General features: G+C 50.8%; 2 protein-coding genes across 3 annotated transcripts in view; one reads left to right on the forward strand and one right to left on the reverse strand.

The window, feature by feature from the left end:
- Positions 1-14: 14 nt before the first annotated feature.
- On the reverse strand, positions 15-14,571 carry LOC127058623 (galanin receptor 2b-like). Of its 2 annotated transcripts, XM_050968831.1 has the most exons (3): positions 14,516-14,571; positions 7,002-7,402; positions 15-2,046 (listed from the first exon to the last, which is right to left on the reverse strand). In XM_050968831.1, exons 2-3 carry the CDS (start codon positions 7,373-7,375, stop codon positions 1,296-1,298), a joined length of 1,125 nt encoding a protein of 374 aa, XP_050824788.1. In that variant the 5' UTR covers positions 7,376-7,402; positions 14,516-14,571; the 3' UTR covers positions 15-1,295. The 2 variants fall into 2 exon arrangements, with proteins under 2 accessions (XP_050824788.1, XP_050824789.1); XM_050968832.1 differs by lacking the exon at positions 14,516-14,571 and having other exon boundaries at positions 7,002-7,464.
- Positions 14,572-15,887: 1,316 nt separating this feature from the next.
- SEPTIN12 (septin 12) overlaps positions 15,888-21,422 on the forward strand; it is a 95,346-nt gene continuing 89,811 nt past the window's right edge. Inside the window, exon 1 of the mRNA XM_050968171.1 lies at positions 15,888-15,953. Coding sequence (XP_050824128.1) covers positions 15,917-15,953 — 37 coding nt within the window. The 5' untranslated portion in view covers positions 15,888-15,916. The remainder of the gene's footprint in view (positions 15,954-21,422) is intronic.

A 21,422-nucleotide genomic window follows, 5' to 3' on the forward strand; every position in this document is an offset into this window, starting at 1 on the left:
CTGTCGCTTCCCAATTTAGGAAACCATGTTTATTTGCTAGGGGTTAGAAAGACACCTCTACAGTATGTACAGCCCTGTCTCCCTCACGCAGATCCCAACGCTCCATGTGTGAAGGAGAGCCCCTTACACTGGAATGCTGAGCACCAGAACCAGGCTCGCACAGGCAGCTGTGCACCCATGCCATGAATACAACATGCTTTAGGGGCACACCGGTTATGGTGACTGTCTTTGCCATGGCATAGTCAATAAACCAGCATAGATTCTGGCCTGTCTGCACTCTGTGGTCCCATTTTCTATGCAGAACACAAGGACTGATGAAGGTCGCACAGTGAGCGCAGGGAAAACGAGCAGCTCACACACAAGGGCTGTGCTATGATGCTCTCAGCACCTAAACCTGGGCCAGTGTCAAGTGGTGACCTCATGGCAGGTATTGCCAGGTGAACACCATGCACATGGTGTGTGGAGAGTAGGGGTTGGGCTGCACAGGGTGGGTGGGGGAGTAGGTGGGCAGGTATCATGGGTCAAAAGATGAGCACATGGCCAAGGTCCTGGGTGCAAAGGGACAAGCATGTGGCTGGTACAACGAAGTCAGTGGGGCAGTTGCAAATACACATGGCAAATGGAGTGGTACAAACAGTGCCCCAAGCAGAGGCTGAGGGATGGGCCAGCCCTGTCTGTTCCCCCCAGGGTGTGTTTGAAAGCATGGCTAGAGCAGGCCCAGGCAGTTTGCTTGCTGCGTTTCCATGCTCTCCCCTCGCCGGTGACAGATGGAATAGAGGGTTGGGAATCTGCCTCCAGACAGAGCTAGTGTCATGAGCTAGAGATTGGAGGGGATGTTTGCACCCTGAGAAGCCACATAAATGAGGCAAAAAGCAGGACTGCCTAGACGGGACTACACTAGAGCAAGACAGTGGTGGGTGTTAGTGGATGAGGCAGGAATTAAGGAGCAGAGAGCACTGACAGCCAAACCAGACGCAATCAAAGAAGATGGGTTGGTGTTGTCAGTTTCTGCTCCATTCGCAAAGACGGGGTCCAATGAGCTTTAGACCAGCAGAGCTGCGGCTCCAGTGTGAGCTGCGGTCTGGTCCCTCTCACGGGCAGGCCCATTCTTGGACGCTGTCTGGGGGGCTCTGATGCAGTGCTCGGGAGACGCTAGGAGAAATTTAAGTCCAGGGGTAGGAGTGGGATTCTCTGAGGCTGTCTCTCGTGTCCTCTCCATCATCCAGTGAGAAGGAGAGGCCTCTCCCTGCCACTGGCAACACAGCATGGCTGCCCGAAAGGATGGAGCCTTGCTGCTAGGAGAGGTGAAGGGGCTTGGAGGAGCCTGACTGGACCATGAGGGATCCTGCATCCAGCTCGCACCCGTCCTGCTGCCTGTTGTTCTCCTCGTTCATCTGGGATACCTCAGTGGAGCCTACCTCAAAGCCAGGCACCATGTGGGCAGCATGCACCACATGGACCTTGTTGCGGGCCTTCTTCCTCAGGAGGCAGCTGAAGACCTTCTTGAAGCCCTTGCGGAAGTGCTTGGAGACCAGGGCATAGACGATGGGGTTGAGGCAGGAGTTGGCGTAGGCCATGCAGTGGGAGAGCAGCCGGAAGGCGTAGGTGGCCTGGTTGAAGGGAAAGTCCCCATAGAGGTAGCGCAGGATCACCACGTGGTAGGGAAGCCAGCACAGGCAGAAGAGGATGGTCACTATGATGATCATCTTGGTCACCTTCCGCTTGGCCTTCTTGGACTCTGACATATCCTCCAGGGGGTCCACAGCCGTCCACAGGTACTTGATGGTCCTGGTGTAGGAGAGGCTGACGATCAGCACGGGGATCACGTAGCCAAAAGCAAACGTGCTGGTGTCTATGATCTTGCGCTTCCACTCCTCCCAGCCGGGCATGCAGATGTAGCTGGACTCCCACTCGATCAGGTCGTAGTAGCTCAGGTATGGACCAGCAAAGACCACAGAGAGGCCCCAGATCACAGCCAAGGCCGCAACCGCGTTGCAGGGGGTCCGCAGTTCCCGGGAGCTCAGTGGGTAGCGGATGGCCAGGTACCTGGAGATAAAACCAAACAGGCAGCGGTTAGGGGTGCAGAGGACTGTGCCTTGGACACGCAGTCGCTGTGGGATTCCTGCTGTCCTGTGGCAGTGGTTCCCTCTCTCCCCTTCTGCCTACATCCAGCCTCAGCAAATGCATGCGACATCACTAAGGAAGGGTCCTCGGCCTGCCAAAGCCTCTTAACCCATTCAGAATAGGGCCCTGTGTAGGGCAGCGTTTTGATTCCTAGTGGGATTCTTCCTGGACAACCATATTTTTCTAACCCAGGTCCCTTCCCCTCCCTCCAGACAAAGAGGGCTCGGCCTAGTTCCCTGAGCACTGGCGGAGAGGTGAGGTTGGGGAGGCCACTCAGGAGTCACATACGATGCTCCCTCTCCCCAGGGATGGAGCATGTTCCCTCTCTGGCTCTCCCATGCCCAGTTGGAGCAGGGGAGGGCAGGACCAAACAAAGGTCCCAGCCTCAAACCCCTCACATGGCAGCCCATGCTGACACAAGGTCCCTCCTCTGCTGAAAGGAAGAGATTGTGCTTCTGCCTGGCTGAGAATGAGACTGGGATCTGATCAAACTCAGGCCCAGCCCTGAGCCTTGGTTTGAGGCCTTTGGGTCCTTGTGTTCTTGGACAAGCCAGGGATGGGATCAACAGCTGTAGGAGCTCAGTGGGAGTCGTTCTATTGATTTCCATGAGGTTTGGATCAGGCCCGGAGGTAGGCAGATCTGCTTACTGGGATCTTGACTACACTGGCCCAGAGGAGGGGAGCTGGAGGTGCCAGAAATGACGACTCTTCCTCTCAGCATTGGGCTAGTTTCTGGGACCGATGAATGTCCTAGTGACAGTTTGCTGCCTGTCTGTTCTCCCCTGGCGCTGCGCCAGTGCACCTCCAAGTTAAACCACACAATGCAAAGTGCTGCTCCTGGCTCTCCCGCAAGCGCCAGGAGCCTGAGAGAGCAGAGCGGTGTGGAGGAGGAGCGCTGCGCTCGGCTCCTGCACACGCATCAGCAGGGAGAGCGGCCAAGTGGGAACATCTGTCTGCAGCACCCCAGGAAAGCTGAAACATGTTCAGTATGAAAGTCCCTGCAGGGCCCTGGTGCAGGTGACAGCTAGGAAGGGAGACAGATGGGATCCTAGCTGACTTGTGGACAGGAGACTGCGGGGAAGGGGGAGTAGCTGTCAGTGCAGGCACAAGCCCTTCACTGCTCCAGTCTAAGCCTGTCCTCGTCAAACAGAGACCGATGCTCATTGCCATGTGCTGTGCCTTAGGAGTTCATCCCTGGCAACAGAGCACAGCTGACAGCCAAGGACAATAACTCCACTGGCACAAATGGTCACCCCAAGCAGTAGCGTAGCTTGTCTCTGCTGTACCATCCATCTGGAAAGCTCCAAAAGCATTTCCCAGACAAGGTACAAGGTTGGCTTCACCCTGCGCAGAAGTGCAGCCACCTCTAGGGCGGAACACAGCAACATTCTTCAGCAGCAATACTATGTAGCAGGAGAGGTAGAGAATAACCTGAAACCAGGTGGGCAGAACGCAGCGCCAGGATGCTTGCTGGGGAGCTGTAGGGGTTTTAAGAGACTGTCCCTGGTTCTGAGCTAGCTGAAGAGATGCTGTCTCCCACTGCAACTCCTTGAACTCTTACTTTCCATCTGCAATGAGGTACCATGAGCCATATCCCCTGATGTTAGGCTTCAGTCTGATCTCAGAAGCTACCCGGGGTCAGCTTTGAGCCAGTACTTGAGTGGGAGACCTCCAAAGATGGCTCTCAGTAAGTGCTATGGGAAGTGGTCTTAGTGATTTATCAGTCACTATCAGATATAAAACTAAGCACCTGGCTACGTTTGATTATCAACGTTCTCTCAGCTTCTTTCTCAGGAGTGCTGGGGCTGTGTCCCTGAGGTCCTGGTCCAGTTCTGGGCTATCTTAATGCCCCTTGTCCTATCAGCTGGGGATGCTATTCTTCTCTTCTTACCCCCAGATAGCACCTAGCACAATGGGATCCTGGTCCCTAGCTAGGTTCCTGGCACTACAGTAATACCAATAACTGCTGGGGACATTCCTATAAAAGGGGTGGTATTTCAGTGGTGAGTGAAGTTAATATAAGAACGGCCATACTGGGTCAGACCAATGGTCCATCTAGCCCAGTATCCTGTCTTCTGACAGTGTCCAGTGCCAGACGCTTCTGAGGGAATAGACTGAACAGGGAAGTTCATCAAATGATCCATCCCCTATCACCCAGTCCCCTAAGTAGTCAGAGGCTTAGGAACATCCAGAGCATGGGGTTGTGTCCCTGACCATCTTGGCTAACAGTCATTGATGGACTTATCCTCCAGGAATTTACCGAATTCTTTTCTGAACCCAATTATACTTGTGGTCTTCACTACCTCCCCTGGCAACAAGTTCCACAGGTTGATTGTGTGTTGTGTGAAGAAGTACTTCCTTCTGTTTGTTGTAAACCTGACTATTAATATCACTGGGAGACCCCTGGTTCTCCTACATATCCCCTCTTGGTTGTCTCTTTTCTAAGATGAAGAATCCGAGTCTTTCTAATCTCATCTCAGATGGAAACTGTTCATTTCCCTAATCATTTTGTTGCCCTTCTTTGTACTTTTTCCAATTCTAATAAATCTTTTTTGAGATGGGACGACCAGAACTGCACAGAGTATTCAAGGTGTGGGCATACCGTGGATTTATACAGTGGCATTATGATATTTTCTTTCTTCTCTATCCCTTTCCTAAACCTCCTAACATTCCAGTAGCTTTTTTCACTGTTACTGCACATTGAGTGGATATTTTCAAAGAACTATCCACAGTGACTCCAAGATCTCTTTCTAGAGTGGTAATAGCTAATTTAGACCCCATCATTTTGTATGTGTAGTTGGGATTATGTTTTCCAATGTGCATTGCTTTGAATTTCATCTGCCATTTAGTTACCCAGTCATCCAGTTTTGTGAGATCCCTTTGTAACTTTTTCCAGTCAGCTTTGGACTTAATTATCTTGAGTGATTTTGTATCATCTAAAAACTTGGTCACCTCACTGTTCACCCATTTTTCCAGATAGTTTATGAATATGTTGAACAGCTTAGATCCAAATACAGATCCTTGGGAGACCCCACTATTTACCTCTCTCCACTGTGAAAACTGACCCTTGTTTCCTATCTTTTAACTAGCTACTGATCCATGAGATGACTTTCCCTCTTATCCCATGACTGCCTACTTTGTTTAAGAGCCTTTGGTCCTTGTCAACGGCTTTCTGAAAGTCCAAGTACACTATATCCACTGAATCACCCTTGTCCACAGGGTGGTTGACCCCCTCAAAGAATTCCAATTGATTAGTAATAGTGCTTCCTATATAGCTTGGGAAGTACTTTGGGCTCATTCAGAAAGAGAGGTGATATGTAAGGTAAGATAGGAATAGTCATTAATTACCTTAATATAGAATATAGCTTTGATAGAGATCAGTAGATCTCAGAGTGCTTTACAAAGAAGTTCAGTATCATTATTTCCATTTTACAGATAGGGAAATTGAGGCATGGACTAGCTCGATCGATCTGTAAGTATTTATACAGCACCAATCGATGTATTGGCTGCAGGACTCTTGACACCTTTCTATCTTCAGTCCCTGATATCAATGTGGGTTTCTTAATTATGGGGTAATTTGCCATCCTTACTCCCACCAGCAGTGAATGTAACAAACAGGAAAAATGAGGTGATCCAACCAAGCCAAAGCATGATCCATGGGAAGAACATGTACTTCCCCCACTGTTTTGCATGTAGGGGTGAAGTCGGGGCAGTGCAGCCAAAACTGGGCAGATGCTCTCTCGCAAACCAATTGACCTGATTCTGATCTGCTACACAGGTATACATGAGGAATAGCTCATCTGCAGTCAATAGAGCTATGTTGCTGAATGTCCACATGAAATCAGAATCAGGGCCCAATCTGTAGCATGAACCAAAACTTGCTTTGAGAATTCTGCATTGAACGCACACACTGAATTGTATTTAAGGCAGAATGGGCCAGATCCCTAGCTAGTGTAAATCAGCATCACTCTGCTAACGTCAGGGGAGCTTGGCTGCCTTACTCCAGCTAAGGATCTGGCCTAATATTTTTGTGATATGACACTGGGTCCCTTATTAGACAGAGAGCTAGGGCCAGATTTGACCCTGTTATAAGCGGGCACGCCTGCATTGGAGACAACTGAATCATTGCTGATTATACCAGGAACTGAGCTTGGCCCCCAGTTTGAATGCACCGTGTGTGCAATGTATTATTGGCACAAATCTTGGGGCTTCTAAACTGATTATCTGTCAGTGTGTTTCAGTGATGGTCTGACTGCGGTAGAAAGGCAAGTCCTCTATTAACCCACAGAGCTAGAATCTATCTATCTTAGGCACTTTATCTGGCCCCTAATATCAGGTTAGCTGAGTACCTCACATGCTTTCATATCTTTATCCTGTGAAGGAGGGCACTGCTATAATCCTATTGCACAGATGGGGAAACTGAGGCACAGAGTGGCTAAGTGATTTGCCCGAGGTCACACATGCAGTCTGTGGCAGGGCAAGGAATTGAATCCAGTCCTCCACATTCCAGGCTAGTGTCCTAATCACTAGACCACGCTTCCTCTAGAAAAACACAGGCAGTGGCAACACAAGCTTCCCTGCCCAGCTGACCTGGCAGGGCCACTTCTAGGGTACAGGGTACAGTGGCTCTCTCTCTTTGGCCTGTAAGAACATGGGATGTGAAGTGGATACCTAACAGGAACTGTACTAAGTCCCTCCAACCCTTTTGGCACAGACCACATAGGGACAGCGTTAGGTCATTACTGGTGCAAGCTGGGTTTGACCTGGGGGTGATGAGCCCCCTTTTCCCCATTATCTGAGCCTCCCAGCTCCTGAGGCCAGGCCCAGGGCATCTGGTAGGGCCCAGCAGCCCCATGGCAGGTTTCGGCCTTGCTTACCTGTCCACTGAGACGGCAGCCAGCGTGAAGCTGCTGGCATACATGGTGAGGTAGATGAAGAAGTGGACGGCCTTGCACATGAAGGAACCGAAGACCCAGCCCTCCAGTGAGTAGATGGTGGCCTGGAAGGGGACGCAGAAGATGATGAAGAAGAAGTCAGCCAGGCTGAGGTTGAGGATGAAGAGGTTGGTGGTGTTGTGGCCCATCTGGCCATTGCGCAGCAGCACTGCCAGCACCAAGCTGTTGCCCACCGTGCCCAGGAGAAAGATGAGGGAGAAGACCACTGGGATGATGACACTGGCGGGGCTGAACTGAGAGCTGTCCGAGGTGTTCCAGTACCCAGCCAGGCTGGCAAAGTCCTCGTGCTCTGTCATCCTGCCTTCAGGGGAGATGCAGGACACCTGGTGGGTGCAGAGGGAGAGAAAGGGAAGAGATCTTAATGAGGAAGAGAGTAGCCAGAGCCCTTGACTCTGTCTGACTGGACTGGGAGGATGAGACCCCATTAACAACTCTATGGCCAAATGCTCTTCAGCAGAATCTGCTGGTTACTGTTGGTTCGGGGAACACACAGCATGAGACTGGGCTCTGTCTTAACGAAGCCAGTGTTTCCGAGCCTCTGATCTCAATTCTTTCCCCTATGCCTCTGAATCCGGGATCAAGCTGCGGCACGCACCGGGGTGTGCTCCTGGAAAGACAGCGATGCCCTGCCTGCCCCCAGCAGAAAGAAAGCAGGGCTCTCCTGTTCTGGAATGGAGTAGCTGGGATCTATGCACACTGGCCTCTGCAGCAGCTCTTCCTCCCAGACAGCCTGACTGATTACAGGAGAACAGCATTCCTACTCCAGCAATGAGACTCTCGTGGTAAATCAACACACTCGCAAAGCCAGGGAGTTTTATTACAGTACATAAATACACAGTGTGGTTTCCCTCCTCCCCCACCCCTGCTCTGCTAGATTAACTGTAGAACCACAAAACACAAGGCTATAAATGCCTCTCTCCGACAGTGGATGTAAAGCGGTTGGCCTGTCCGTAGGGGCAGCTCTGAGCCGATGCCATGTGTTATAGAGGCATGGGCGCTTGCTTTCTGATACATGGCAACTTTGCTCTTCTTGTTTGTGTTTTGTGTGGTTTCCCTGCCCCTAAAACAGGTCGCTTAGCCTGAAAGTGTAACATTGTGTATGGGAATTGGATCATCTAACCGGAAGGGATGAGGATCCAGGGATTGATTCCCCTAAGACAGCGCTTCTCAAAGTGGTGGGGTCCGCGAGCCATCGGCTGCCGGTCTGTGGCGAGTTTCCTCATAAAAGCGTCAAATAGGATAATAATATGGCACTGGTCCCTGGCACACTGGAAAAAAAAATTGCCGGTCCCCAACACCAGATAGCTTGAGAAGCACTGCCCTAAGAGATCTGACAGGTGTGTGTGGGAGTGGGGCGAAATGGAGGCCCTCTACCCTATCCCAGAGTAGGGAGATGTTTCTGCTAAAGGGACCAGCAGTGCAATAGTCAACCATGTTGCTAGTTAAAGTGATCATTAGGTTTCAGAGTTAACGGTTGCACTAATGAGGGCAGCGCACACCTCAGAGGTTGTCTGGCTACACAGCATTGCACCAGGCTCCTTTGGAAGGGTTTCTGCACAGCCATAATGGCTGGGAAATTATTTGAGATTAAAATAAACCCCAGACCTGATGAGTGATGATGAGAATGGAATGTGTCCATGCTGTGTAGATAGGACTTGGAAACATGCACAGGTGCATCTGGATTAAGGTTTGGCATTTGAGATTGAATCGGGGCTAGCATTTAAATCCAGAAGCTTGAACTCTCACAAGCTGATCTCCTATACTTATTAAAGTGGGATGCTTTCTGCAAAGAAAATGTATCCACTTGTCCTTCCTCGCTGGAGCTGGGGGAAGCCTGCAAGGATACACTTTGCAAACAGTAATCCTTATTTCAAACCCACAAGCTCCCTCTATCTCCTTTCTGCAAACGTTTGTACCAGTACACTTGTTTGCAGCAACAGCGTGTCTCCCACCTTTATCTCGTTCCCAGTAGGTATGGTGTCCTGTCTGTCAGTTCTGCAGAAAGTCAAGAGCTCTCCATTGTTTTCTCTCCCTCGCTCAGGGAATTGATGAACTCTCAAGGTTTCTTCCTGGGGAAGGCACTAGGACTATCTGGAGTGTTGCTGCCCGCACCTTGGGAGCAGCATCAGCACAGAAAAGCGTAGGGCTGTATCTGCCGCTCTCACTGGCTGCGCGAGTTGAAGGAAAGGCAGATGTGGCTTTGTCTATACCAGGGGTGGGTGGCCTAACTGTGGTTTGCAAGCCACGTGCAGCTCTTATAGATTCATAGACTCTAGGCCTGGAAGGTACTTTGAGAGGTCATCAAGTCCAGTCCCCTGCCCTCATGGCAGGAGCAAGTACTGTCTTGACCATCTCAGATAGACATTTATCTAACCTACTCTTAAATATTTCCAGAGATGGAGATTCCACAACCTCCCTAGGCAATTTATTCCAGTGTTCAACCACCCTGACAGGAACTTTTTCCTAATGTCCAACCTAAACCTCTCTTGCTGCAGTTTAAGCCCATTGCTTCTTGGTCTATCCTTAGAGGCTAAGGTGAACCAGTTTTCTCCCTCCTCCTTATGGCACCCTTTTAGATACCTGAAAACTTTAACCATTAAAGTGTGGCTTGCAAGCCTCCTCCGCCTCCCCCATTCTCCACCTACCAGACAAGAGGGGAGGAGGAGAGATTGGAACCTCTGCCTTGCAGTGGGATGGTGGGGAGGCGCATCTGTCCAAGGGGGAGGTGGCAAAAAGTTTAGTCCAAGAAACTTCAGCCAGCTCCGGTGTGTTCATGCCAGGAATGTGTGGAGTGGGAAGAAATTTCCCAACGAGGGCTCCAGAGCTGATGATTTGAACATGGAGCTTTTCGCCCTGAGCAATTGACTCTCATACAAAGGCACTGGGTCCATGTTCAGGCTCTTCTGGTTTTTAAAAAGGTTGAGATGAATGAATTTGAGACTGGGGGAGACAAGATTAGCTGGAGCGAGAGACTTGCAAAGACAGGATGGCCAGTGCTAAAAACTAGACCTCCTTATTTGTGCTCAGTGTGATCTCCCTGCATGAACAAAGCCAATTCAACTGGCAGAGTAGGAGCTTGCTACAGCTGTGGGTGCTTCCATCGCATGTACAGCCCTAGCAGAACAAGTGGGCACTGACCAGCATGAATTTACAGAGATCTCAACTGAGGGGGGATATGGTCACAGCCCGGAACACCCAGGAAGAGTTGGGCACCAGCAATAGCTATTGTCCTGGGGGTGGAGAGGTGAAGGGGTGTGGCCCTGTCACTCTCTGGTGTAACATTCTCATCTCATATGGCGGGAGGGGCTCATGCTGGTTTCACACTTGTCCCCAATGGAGTTTCTCCATAAAACGGTAACTCCACGGTGCAGCCGTGTGAGGGAGAGGATGCAACTGGCTCCCTATTTCATCCTCCTCTATATTTACTTAGAATGGGTCAGATTCTGACTGTCCTTACACCTGTGTAAATCCAGAGCCCATAGCATTCCTGTGTGTTTACATTGCAGTGACTGAGAGCCACACCTGGCCCCATAAACACTTTTCTGAGCAGGGTTATTAGCAAAATCAGAGCCCAGTTTACAGCTTTCAGCCAGAACTCCAGAAAGCAACTGTATCAGCATGTGCCCAGACATTTCATGTGTCCCCCCACCCCGCATGGCAGTGGCCATGGCTACACCCCCAACCCCTTAAATCCTTTTCAATAGCCAGGTACCTTCCTCCCTCCCTAGTCCAGTGGTCCAGATACTAGTTAGCACCTCATTTAGGGCAAAACTGATCTGTCCCACCAACAAGACTAAGTGACCCACCCAAGCTCCCCCATGGAGTCTGTGGCAGAGCAGAGAATTAAGCCCAGGTCTCCCTCTAGCACCTCAATCCCCAGCCCATCCTTCCACATGCTGCTTCAAGGGGATTTGAGTGAAGTGGTTTCCAAGTATTTCACACCACCCACATCTGATTAATGGCTTTAGTAGGTTGGGTGTGGCCGTGCCTGCACTTGGTTCTGACAGCAAGCACGGCTATGCCTGAATGGAGCAGTGGGAAGGACGGGAGAGAAATGAACAAAGAGAAGGGGAATCTGGAGCCACAGGCAGATCCTGTCTCCATGGGAGATACTGCCCTGAGCACCTTAACACGGTACCTGAGCCTCCAGGAGGCCCCATTGTCCCCACTGGAGGCATCATGGGGTGACATGACATGCCCCTGGCTACCCACTGAATGAATGGCAGAGTTAGGAACAGAGCCCAGGAGTCCTGACTGCCATAGTGAGGGACCAGTAGAGGAAGAGAGTGACAGGACAGGAAGGGAAAGGGTCCCTGATCTTCCTGTGCCAGCTGAGGGGCACTTAACGGAGGGGAGTAAAGTGCAGGAATGAACCAACCCAGGCCATTTCCTAGAGCAGGGAGCTGGGCGTGGAAGATTCATAGCCCTACTCTCTGCATTAGTAGGTGCCCTTCCTCCCAGCATGAATCCCTGGGCCCTGGCAGGGCCCTGGGGGGAGCAATCAGAGAAAATGAGGGGAAAGCTCTTGGATTCAGCAGGATGTAGCTGCAAAGGGCGGTGCTGCCACAGCAGGCTGCAGCCAGAGACCTCTCCATCTCTGGCACAGGGGTCATTGGAGTCAGTTCAGCCAATTATTGGTTCAGGAGAGGGGCATGCAGCAGCAGGCTGTCCAAGGGCCCAGGTGGATCAGTGAGAGTGGGACAGGATCAGCACCAGAACAGGTGCCTCAGAACCAGCAAGGGCAGAGGAGAAGGAGACATACAGAGGAAGGGGGAGAAAGGGTAGGAGAAAGAGAGACTTGGAAAAGGAGAGGAGGGGGCCACTGAGGGCTAATGGCCTCAACACTGGGTAGGTTGTCAGGACTCCTGGGTTCTAGCTTTGACTTTGCCACTGACTTTTTGGGGGAAAGTCACTTCCTTTCCCCTGCCTCAGTTTTCCTCTCTGTACAGTGGGGATAATGGCACTTTCCCACCTTTGAGCAGCGCAGTGACGGGCGGCTGAAAGACAGTGCCTGGCCAAATGGGACTGGTGATTCTATTATGGGGGATAGCAAAGGCAGCATTGACTCAAATACTCACCTCCCCACAAATGCTCCTCTCACGACCCAGCAGCAAATAAACTCTTGGCTTGCCTTAAACTGAAGGAGCATGCCCTCCTCTCCCATCTTTGCAGAGCCTTCTGCCCCTAAAGGATAGTAAATACCCTGACCCCTCCCTCTGAGCCCCTGACAGAACCAGGGCTCTTTCTCCTGCTTTCACAGCATCAGGGTGCTATTTTTAATGGCAATCGTACCCTAGCACAGCCTGCTAAAGATACTGTACAGCCATATCCCACGTAACCCAGTGTAATGGTGTACACTGGCCCTTTAAGAGTAGAGGGGGCAGAAGACCCCATTCCAGGGAACTGGAATGAACAAAGGCCCTGGAAATGTTCCAGTAGCAGAACAGAAAAAGTGGTCCCAGGCCCTTAAAGGGGCAGTGTCCTGGGGTTCCCCCCATCCAACTGCTAATTCCCCCATTTCCTGGGTCTTAGTTCACTCCAACTCCCTGGAATGAAGTCTTCTGCCTCCCTAGTCCTAAAGGGCCCATGTACCCCAGGCCACTGAGCCTTTGTCTTAAAGCAGGGGTGGGCAAACTGTGGCCTGGGACCGTATCCAGCCCTTCAGATGTTTTAATCTGGCCCTCAAGCTCCCGTCGGTGAGCGGGATTGGGGGCTTGCCCTGCTCCGACACTCCAGCCAGGGAGCGGGGTTGGGGGCTTCCCACTCCACACATGCCATGGCTCCACATGGCTCCCAGAAGCAGCAGCATGTTCCCCCTCCAGTTCCTATACGTAGGGACAGACAGGGGCTCCATGCACTGCCCCCACCCCAAGCACCATCCCCACAGCTCCCATTGGCCAGGTACCACAGCCAGTGGGAACTGCAGCGATGGCGCCTGCATATGGGGCAGCATGCAGAGCTGCCTGGCTGCGCCTCCATGTAGGAGCTGAAGGGGGGACCCCATCCCTCTTCCATGCTCCAACCCCCTGCCCCAGCCCTAATTCCCCTCCAGCCCTCCTAACCCCGTGGTCCCAGCCTGAAGCACCCTCCTGCACCCTCAGCCCCACCCCAGAGCCCCCACCCCAAGCCGGAGCCCTCACCCCTCCTGCATCCCAACCCCCTGTCCCAGCCCAGAGTCCCCTCCCGCACCCTCAACTCCTCATTTCTGGCCCCACTCAAAAGCCCACAGCCCCTCCCACACCCCAAGCCCAATTTCATGAGCATTCGTGGCCTGCCAGGCAATTTCCATACCCAGATGTGGCCCTTGGGCCAAAAAGTTTGCCCACCCATGTCCTAAAGCAGGGCTCGCCATGGCGCCTGCAGGGGCATCTAAATGCGCCTGCGTCCTGGCCGGCGGTGGAGCATCCGCCGAAATGCCACTGAATTTCTGTGGCATTTTGGCGGCGACGCCTCTCGATGATGCCGCTTGCTGCTGACAAGTGACGTCATCGAGAGACGTCGCCGCCGAAATGCAGCAGAAATTCAGCAGCATTTCAGCGGATGCTCCACCGCCGCCACGGTCCTTCATCTGGCGCCCGCCAGATTAAAAGGTTGGAGACCACTGTCCTAAAGTGTACCAAGAACAGAGTCCTTCCCCAGCTAGCCAAGAGTCCCCAGTCCCACCCACCCCCTGCCTGACCAGATAGCTGTCCCTTTCTCCAGCCTCCTGCGAACACCCTCAGAGGGCACCAAGGCCAATCACCCCAGCTCAGTGGCATCCTGTGGCCACTTCTGTCTCTTCACCTCCTATTAAAGAGCTTGCAAAAGTCTTGGTCTATTCCACCCAGCCTGACTCTGCCTGTCCCTTGGAAGCAGAGCTGGCTGGCTAGCTGTCCTGGCAAGAGTCCATCCCCTGGGTCCATGGGCCATCAATGGTGCTGCCGTTGTCAGATCTCATCGAGGGTGGCAAGGGGGTGTTGTGCTGTGGGTAACCCACCCCTGGGCGGCCCCAGCGGGACTAAATAGCAGGGGGCAGGGCCGGGGCAACCTCTGGCACAAGTCAGCTGTAACGCCTCACTTCAGGCAGGGGAGGAGTGGGGATCTATCTACTCTGCCCCCGTCCTCCAACCCTTGACAGCCGATCGGACACCAGCCCCGTTCTCTGTTCGCGGGGGGGCGCAGCCGGCCCCCTGCAAAGCCTGGCCCGCCAGGGGATAACTCCAGCGCCTTTCCAAGCGCGCAGCCCGGAGCCTGGGGAAGCGCGGAGCAAAGCCGGGGGCTGCGAAGGGAAGCCCCGGGCGCGGCTGGAGCCGGGGGCTGAAAGCAGCGCCCGGGACACCTGCCAGGGAGCCCCGTCCCGCAGTGGCACAGCTGGGGACCGGAGCCAGGCGTCCTGCCCGGCTCTCCCCGCCTGTGCCCAGCACAGACCCCGGGCTCGGACCGCCCCTCGCTCTTACCTCCTGCCGGGCAGCAGCGGCGGGCGCGGGCGATCAGCGCGCTGCCTGCGCGCCTGGCATCATCCCTGGCACTGCGCGGCTGGTCCCCGCCACGCCGCTCCTGCATCGCCCTCCCCAGCCCCGCCCGTGTCGGCCTCTCGCTCCGCCCCCTCCCTCCTGCCTGCCCGGGGCCGTGGGTCCCGCCGGCTGGCCCTGCGCTGGGCATCGAGCCTCCCCTCCGCCCTTCCCCCGCCCCAGCGCAATCCTGCGAAATGTGGGGCAGATTCTGCTGCTGGCTTCCCTCACCCCCGTGTAAACCCCATTCACTACAGCGGAGTCACTCCATATTTACACCTGGGGAACTGAGACCAGAATCTCCCTCTTTTTCTCTCCAGGAGGCAAAGCCGGTTCAGGGGCTGAGCACAGGTAGATTCTGGGGGGTTGGGGGCATAGGATTCCCAATTCTGGTTGGCCAATTCTGGTTTCTTTAATTTAAGGTTAATCTTTATTGCTGGAGGCTCCAGGACAATCCTGGAGGGTTAGCAGCCTTAGGGGCGGATTGGACCCTGGCACAGGGCTGGGCATCCCTGAGCACCCTTCTCTCCAGAGCCCCTTGCTGCGATGGCTTCTGTGGGAGCTGTGGCTGCAAGACAATTGGCAGGGCCACCCCAGCCACACCTCCTCCAGCCCACCCCACATCCCCCAAGGAGGACCTGAGTTGGTTCTGCACTTGGCTCTCTGTGCTGGTGCTATTCATGGAGACCCTCCTTATGGCACAGCCAGAGCAAAGGGCAGCTACAAAGCTGGCCCCAGATGTCCCTGTTGTAGCTGCCAGATGTTGACAGCATATGACACCCCAGCTGGGATCTGCCCCAAACAAACTGTCTGAGAGCAGCCCCCTCCCTTTGAAACAATCCCCAGCTTGCAAGGCCTCTGTCGTCTGACTCCAGGATCCTCCCCAAAGCAAGATCACTCAGAGTGAAGGCAGTCTAGTGCTCTTTGGAAGTACAGACAGGATAGTTGGGCATGTCAAGCTTACTCTTGTATTTGGAGGTGAAGGCTGGGCCAGTGCCAAGGAGGGTGGGGATAGCACCTGGCTAGGGAGGGAGGGCAGGCTGATTCTGCGACAGGGGGAGCTGTGAGATCTGATTCTGTCCCCCTTACCATCTCATCGCTCCATCAGACAGGAGTAGGGGGAGCTTTGAGAGAAAGGCTGTTTTAGAATGGCTGGGGATGCTGCCCTCCAACATGCCCATGGAGCATTTGCTTTCCAATGCAGAGTGATGGCATCTCAGAGGCTTCCACCACACTCTTCCCCAGCAAGACGTGAAGCCAGGACTATCCCTTGACTCAGGCTCAGAGGAACATAGAACCTGCCAGACTGGATCAGAGCCAAGATCCTTCTAATCCTGTCTCCTGTCTATGACAGTGGCCAGCACCAGCTGCATCAGAGGAAGAGGTAAAACCCAGCAATGCTCAATTATGGAATAGGGACTGTTTCTTCCTGTCCCCCCATCAGGTAGCTCATGCTCCAAAGCAGCAGAGTCTATAGCCTCCTTTACCGTATCTAAGGTAACCCGGGGAGGAGGGGGTGTAGCATTCTCATTATCCATGTACATGTGTAATGCTATTTCACATCCTGCTAAGCTCTTTGCCTGAGTTCTATTGTGTGGCAGCGAGTTCCACTGGTTAGTAAGGCATTGTGTTAACAGTATTCCCTTGTATCAGCTGTGAATGTGCTGCCTTTCTGTTTCATTGGCTGCCCCTTTGGGCTGGTATTAGGAGACAGGGTTCCTCCCCAGGCCTGGGCACCCAGTAAGCTACCCCTTTGTTCCAGCATTCCCCAGCCCTGCCTGGCTCCCCTTCTTCCTCCTTCACTCACTCAAATAGCACAGCCCAAGCATCTCCCTTATTGCTGTACAGTGCCACACATGGCTGCTCCTGACATTGGAGATGCCTCACTGTGATCAGGCCTGGTTTGGGCCGCTGAACAGCGGCCCCAATGCCAAGCCCTTTTGGTTTAAGATAGTGGCCCGCCCAGGTGCTGCCCTGCCTACAGAGGGTTTTGTTTAATGCTGGTTTTGGTTATGAGCCGGTAGCAGTAGAGATGTTCCCTGATACCCCGCTCCCCTTCAACCATCCATAGGCTGCAGCAAAAGTTTCCTGTCTGCGCCTTTCATCTCCCCTGAGCTGCCTGTCATTCTCTTCATCTATTGGGCAAACAGTGCTGTTTGTGTCTGGTTTTCCCTGTAATGAGCAGTGCTGGAGCTCGCATTCGCATTCAAAGGACTGCTTGTCAGCTCGGATAGATTTTTCCCTGGAGCTTCATTTTCTTTTCTTATTTATTTTTACCTTCTGCTGTTTGTAAAACGTGCTCACCATGGGTAAATCTCCTGATTGTTCCCCATTTGAATCAGAGTAGCACCCACAGCCCCGAGCTAAGCTCAGGTCCCCGTTGTGCTAGGCGCTGTACAGACAAAGAGACATGACAGGCAAAGAGTGGGGACAAGGAAAGCATGTTATCCCCGTTATGACTGATGGGGAACTGAGCATTGAGTCTGGAATTTTCTGAGGAACCTAAAGGTAGGTCGGTTCGCTCTGCTCGATTTAGCATTAAACATAGCACTGTGGCTGCAGCAGTATAGGCAGCAGTTTGGGCTAGCCACCCATGTACAAACTTGCCAGACCCCTTGGCTCTGTACTTGGGTGGCTAGTCCCAGCCGCCACCTGTGTCACCACAGATACACTGCTATTTTTAGCACACTAGCTCGAGGTGAGCTAGCGCATGTCCGTCTACCACCTGCTCCGGGAAGCATGCTCCCAGCTGCTGTGGAGCTGTACCCTTAGATACCCAACTTTCAGTACATGTCAATGGATTTGCACCTAACTCCCTTAGGCTGACTTGAATAGCCCACCTTTGATGATTTGGCCAAGGTTCCTCCAAATGGTAAGACCCCCTGTGTCAAGGACTTGTCTTTTCATTGTCTGCATACAGCGCCTAGCACAGTGGGGTGTTCGTTCCTGACTGTGTCCTCTAGACTCTTCTGTAACAAGAGAGGGGAATTTTCAAAGACACCAACTCCCTCTGGACTATCATCCGAGCTCCCATTTATGCCTTTGAAAATCAGCCCCCAAATCTGTGACAGTGCCCAGAACTGAACCCAGGTCTCCTGAGTCCCAGCCCAGTGCCTCAATCACAACATCATCCTTTGTCTCTAATTAGCCTTTTCATTTGGTAGACAGTTCCCAGGCACTGAATTAAAATCATTGGGAACAGAGTATCCAAGGGGAAGATTTTCAAAGGTATTTAGGAGCCTAAATACCTTTGAATATTTGGCCCCAAGTCCCTTCTTCAGCTTTGAAAATTGTACCCTAGGACTTAACTCCTTCTCTGTGTAGCCACAGGTCTCTGTTGCACACAACTGGCAAACAGCTTTCCGTGAATGGGAGTGCTGTCACAGGTTTGGACTGGCTGATTTCATGTTAGCTTCTCAGCACATTTCAGTGTCATTTACTCTTTGCATCAGACACATGCAAACATGGGAATTGCCGCAGGCCTATAATGCAAATACCTTTGTTTGAAAAAGGCCTGATTTGAAGCACATCTGGTGGCTTTATAAAAAGAACCATTTTGCAGATTGTAACAAACTGAACTGAATTTGGAGTCTTTTTTTTTTTTTAGTCTATTTTTCTGCCTTCAACAGGAAAGGAATTGGATAAACCTGATTAAGAATCACTGAATATAGAATGTTTATACATTTGTTATCCTGTATTATGATGTAAGTCAGAAATCCTAATTATTACTCCTTAGTTTTACTCTGTATGCCATTTTCTTCTTGCATTATATAGTGTGACTTGGCTTATATAACTGCACCATATACAAATCAATAAGGATTCGACATATTGCTTATAATCTGGAGATTTTAATGATGTATTTTTTTAATTAGTTGGCCAAATTCTGTTCTCACTTACCCCCCACAATAGGGCCCAGTGTGTATAAATGTGAACAAACTAGGAGTGAATTTGGATATTTCTTCTTGTTTGCTCCCTGTTCTGAATGTTTTTGTGTCTTGGTTGCTCCAGCAGAATTCTCTGAAATCATATCAGAACTACCTGAAAGGCTGAGGCTGTTTGGATTACGTATTCTGGTTCCACTCGTCTAGAGAGATCTTTGAGTCACATAGTTGGAATCCAGGACCAGGAACAGAACCCAGAATACAGCAGATTGGTTAGTCTCTTCCTGTGTGGTATATTGAAAACTACTTAAAATGCAGGGTATTTTTTTCCTGGTCCTGTTTGTAGGCAGGAGACTCTGTAGGGAAGTGTATGATCAGAGGCAGTCTGCAGACTACCTAGATTAAAAGAAGGTGAGGTGAATTGTGTCACACTATTTTAAGAAGCAGCCTGTTTTGTCTCACTCTGTTTTGGGGGTTCCGGTGAATTATAAGAAATAGCACAGTGTTACATTGTCACCGTCCAGCAAGGGTGTTTTATGTTTTATTATCTAATGTCTCTGTGTGTGCCATGAACATGATATCCCCCTCTACTTGCAGTCTGAACCCTCCTAGCCCCAAATTCAGCAAAACATTTAAGAACTGACTTAAATCCATCCCTGTAGAGCAAACCACTTAAGCATAGCAGTGCCTTTCTGAGTAGGGATAGACAACTGAATTGGGGCCTTACATCACAGGGGGCTTCAGACTGGGGTGGTGGGTCCACTCTGCTCCCGTCTCTTGAAAATGGTAGAAGAATCTCTGTACAATATAAAACAAGCAATAGAACAAATCCTCTTTCTCTGGCACTTTTGTCACCCTCATCATACTGCTGCCTTTCCCCCCTCCCAAACTCTTAAGGTTGCAATTCCATGCACCTCCTGGAGCCCAGCAGTGCATCTCAGCAGGGCTCTGTCCTGATGCTTCATTTGGGTGAACTCTGAAGGTCATTTTTAGTAGATATTCTTATGAAATAAAGGGGCAGAGACAAGCCTTTGACATGTATTTACACCCTGCTAATAGGATAGTCTCTGACATGTGTCTCCATGTGCCTAGGGATATGAAAGACATGTAAAGTGGCTAACAGCCTGAACATGTTGAGATTTACAAATGATGTGAAGCCATGTAAGGGAGCAGGATCTTCTGGGCACATTAAGCCATCGGGGGAATTGGGGGAGTTGCAGCATTGTGACACATGACGAGTGCGTTCATGTAGGTGTTCAAGCCTGACGTATTGTGCGGAGGTGTTTGCACATATAGCTAAGGAATCCCTATGAAAGTGAGAACACTGCACAGAGAGGAAGTTAAGAATACACTGGTCTACAATTTTTGAGAAGTCGTCTGCTTCAGAGATAAAACGTGATATTTATTATGTATTTTGATGTGCTGAATTCAAATATGACAATTAAAAACAACTGATTGGCTACTGTGATATTTAAGTTTTTACATTTTATGTCTATGTATATTGTGTAGATAGTAGAATTTTAATCATAAATTGTAAAGCTAGGTCTTTTCATGTGTTTATGGTTGTGTTACATGATAATATTTCACCTGTCCTGTTTATGTAACACTTTAAAAATCAGCAAAAGGGTTATATAAATAAAATTTATTATGAAACAAAAGGCAAAAAACTAGTATGTACACAGTTTAGTCCTATTCAGTGTCTACTTGGCGCTTCTTGGCTTGTCTCTTGTATTCATTAAATGGAGCATCTCTTGTCACTGTCCAACAATACTCTGCAAGCATTGATGGGCTCCATTTGCCCTGATAGCCTGCCAGGAGATTCCACTGCTGTAGTCTGGAACCCAACAGCTCTGCCTTACTCTTGGGGAGTTCCAAATCCCTGACAAGGTCATTCAGTTCACCTTGTGTTATGAGGTGTGGTTCAGAGGAGGAGGATGGGAGAAAATGTGGGTCCTGTGACATGGATGGTTCAGGACCAGAAGTTTCATCCTCTTCCTCTTCCTCGTCTGACTCAAGTGAGAATGATTCTGGTGCATCAGGAACCGGCAGTCCTTCTCCGTGGGGTACTGGGCGTATAGCTGATGGAATGTTTGGATAATGCACAGTAGCCCACTTTTTCTTCTTTGACACACCTTTCCCAACTGAAGGCACCATGCAGAAGTAACAATTGCTGGTATGATCTGTTGGCTCTCTCCAAATCATTGGCACTGCAAAAGGCATAGATTTCCTTTTCCTGTTCAACCACTGGCGAAGATTTGTTGCACAAGTGTTGCAGCATATGTGTGGGGCCCACCTCTTATCCTGATCTCCAATTTTGCAGCCAAAAGAAAGGTGATAGGCTTTCTTAACCATAGTGGTTATACTGCGCTTTTGTGATGCAAAAGTCACTTCACCACAAACATAGCAGAAGTTATCTGCACTGTTCACACAAGTATGAGGCATCTCTGCTCACTTTGGCTAAACAGAAATGTGTCCCTTTGCAAAATCAAACGCTGACAAATAAGAGAGCACGACACTGTATGATTTCTAGAGCTGATATAGGGCAATTTGTTCAGCAGAGCGATGTAATCTTCGTTATGATTGCATCATCCATGACTTCTAGGAATAACATGATGCAATTCATATCATGTATGATGCAATACCAGCTTCAGATTGCATCATTCATTGTTTTGCCTAAAAAGCAAGTACTGTCCAAACCCAGTCATAGATTTATTCATAGATCCAGTCAAAGATGTATTTTAGTCATTTCTGGTTTAAATTGAGATCCCTTCCCTTTATAACTCACTTATCCTCCGCCATTCCCAAGTCAAGGGTCGTATATACTGACCCAATAGCATATCTTGAAAACTAGAGCCAATCAACAATTTTAAGCATCATTTTCGTTCTCAGTGACCCAGAATTAGTAAAGATTAGAAATCATACAGTGTCGTGCTCTCTTATTTGTCAGTGTTTGATATTTTAAAGGGACACAT

Source organism: Gopherus flavomarginatus, chromosome 9, assembly GCF_025201925.1.
Source record: "Gopherus flavomarginatus isolate rGopFla2 chromosome 9, rGopFla2.mat.asm, whole genome shotgun sequence".
Taxonomy (NCBI): Eukaryota; Metazoa; Chordata; order Testudines; family Testudinidae; genus Gopherus; species Gopherus flavomarginatus.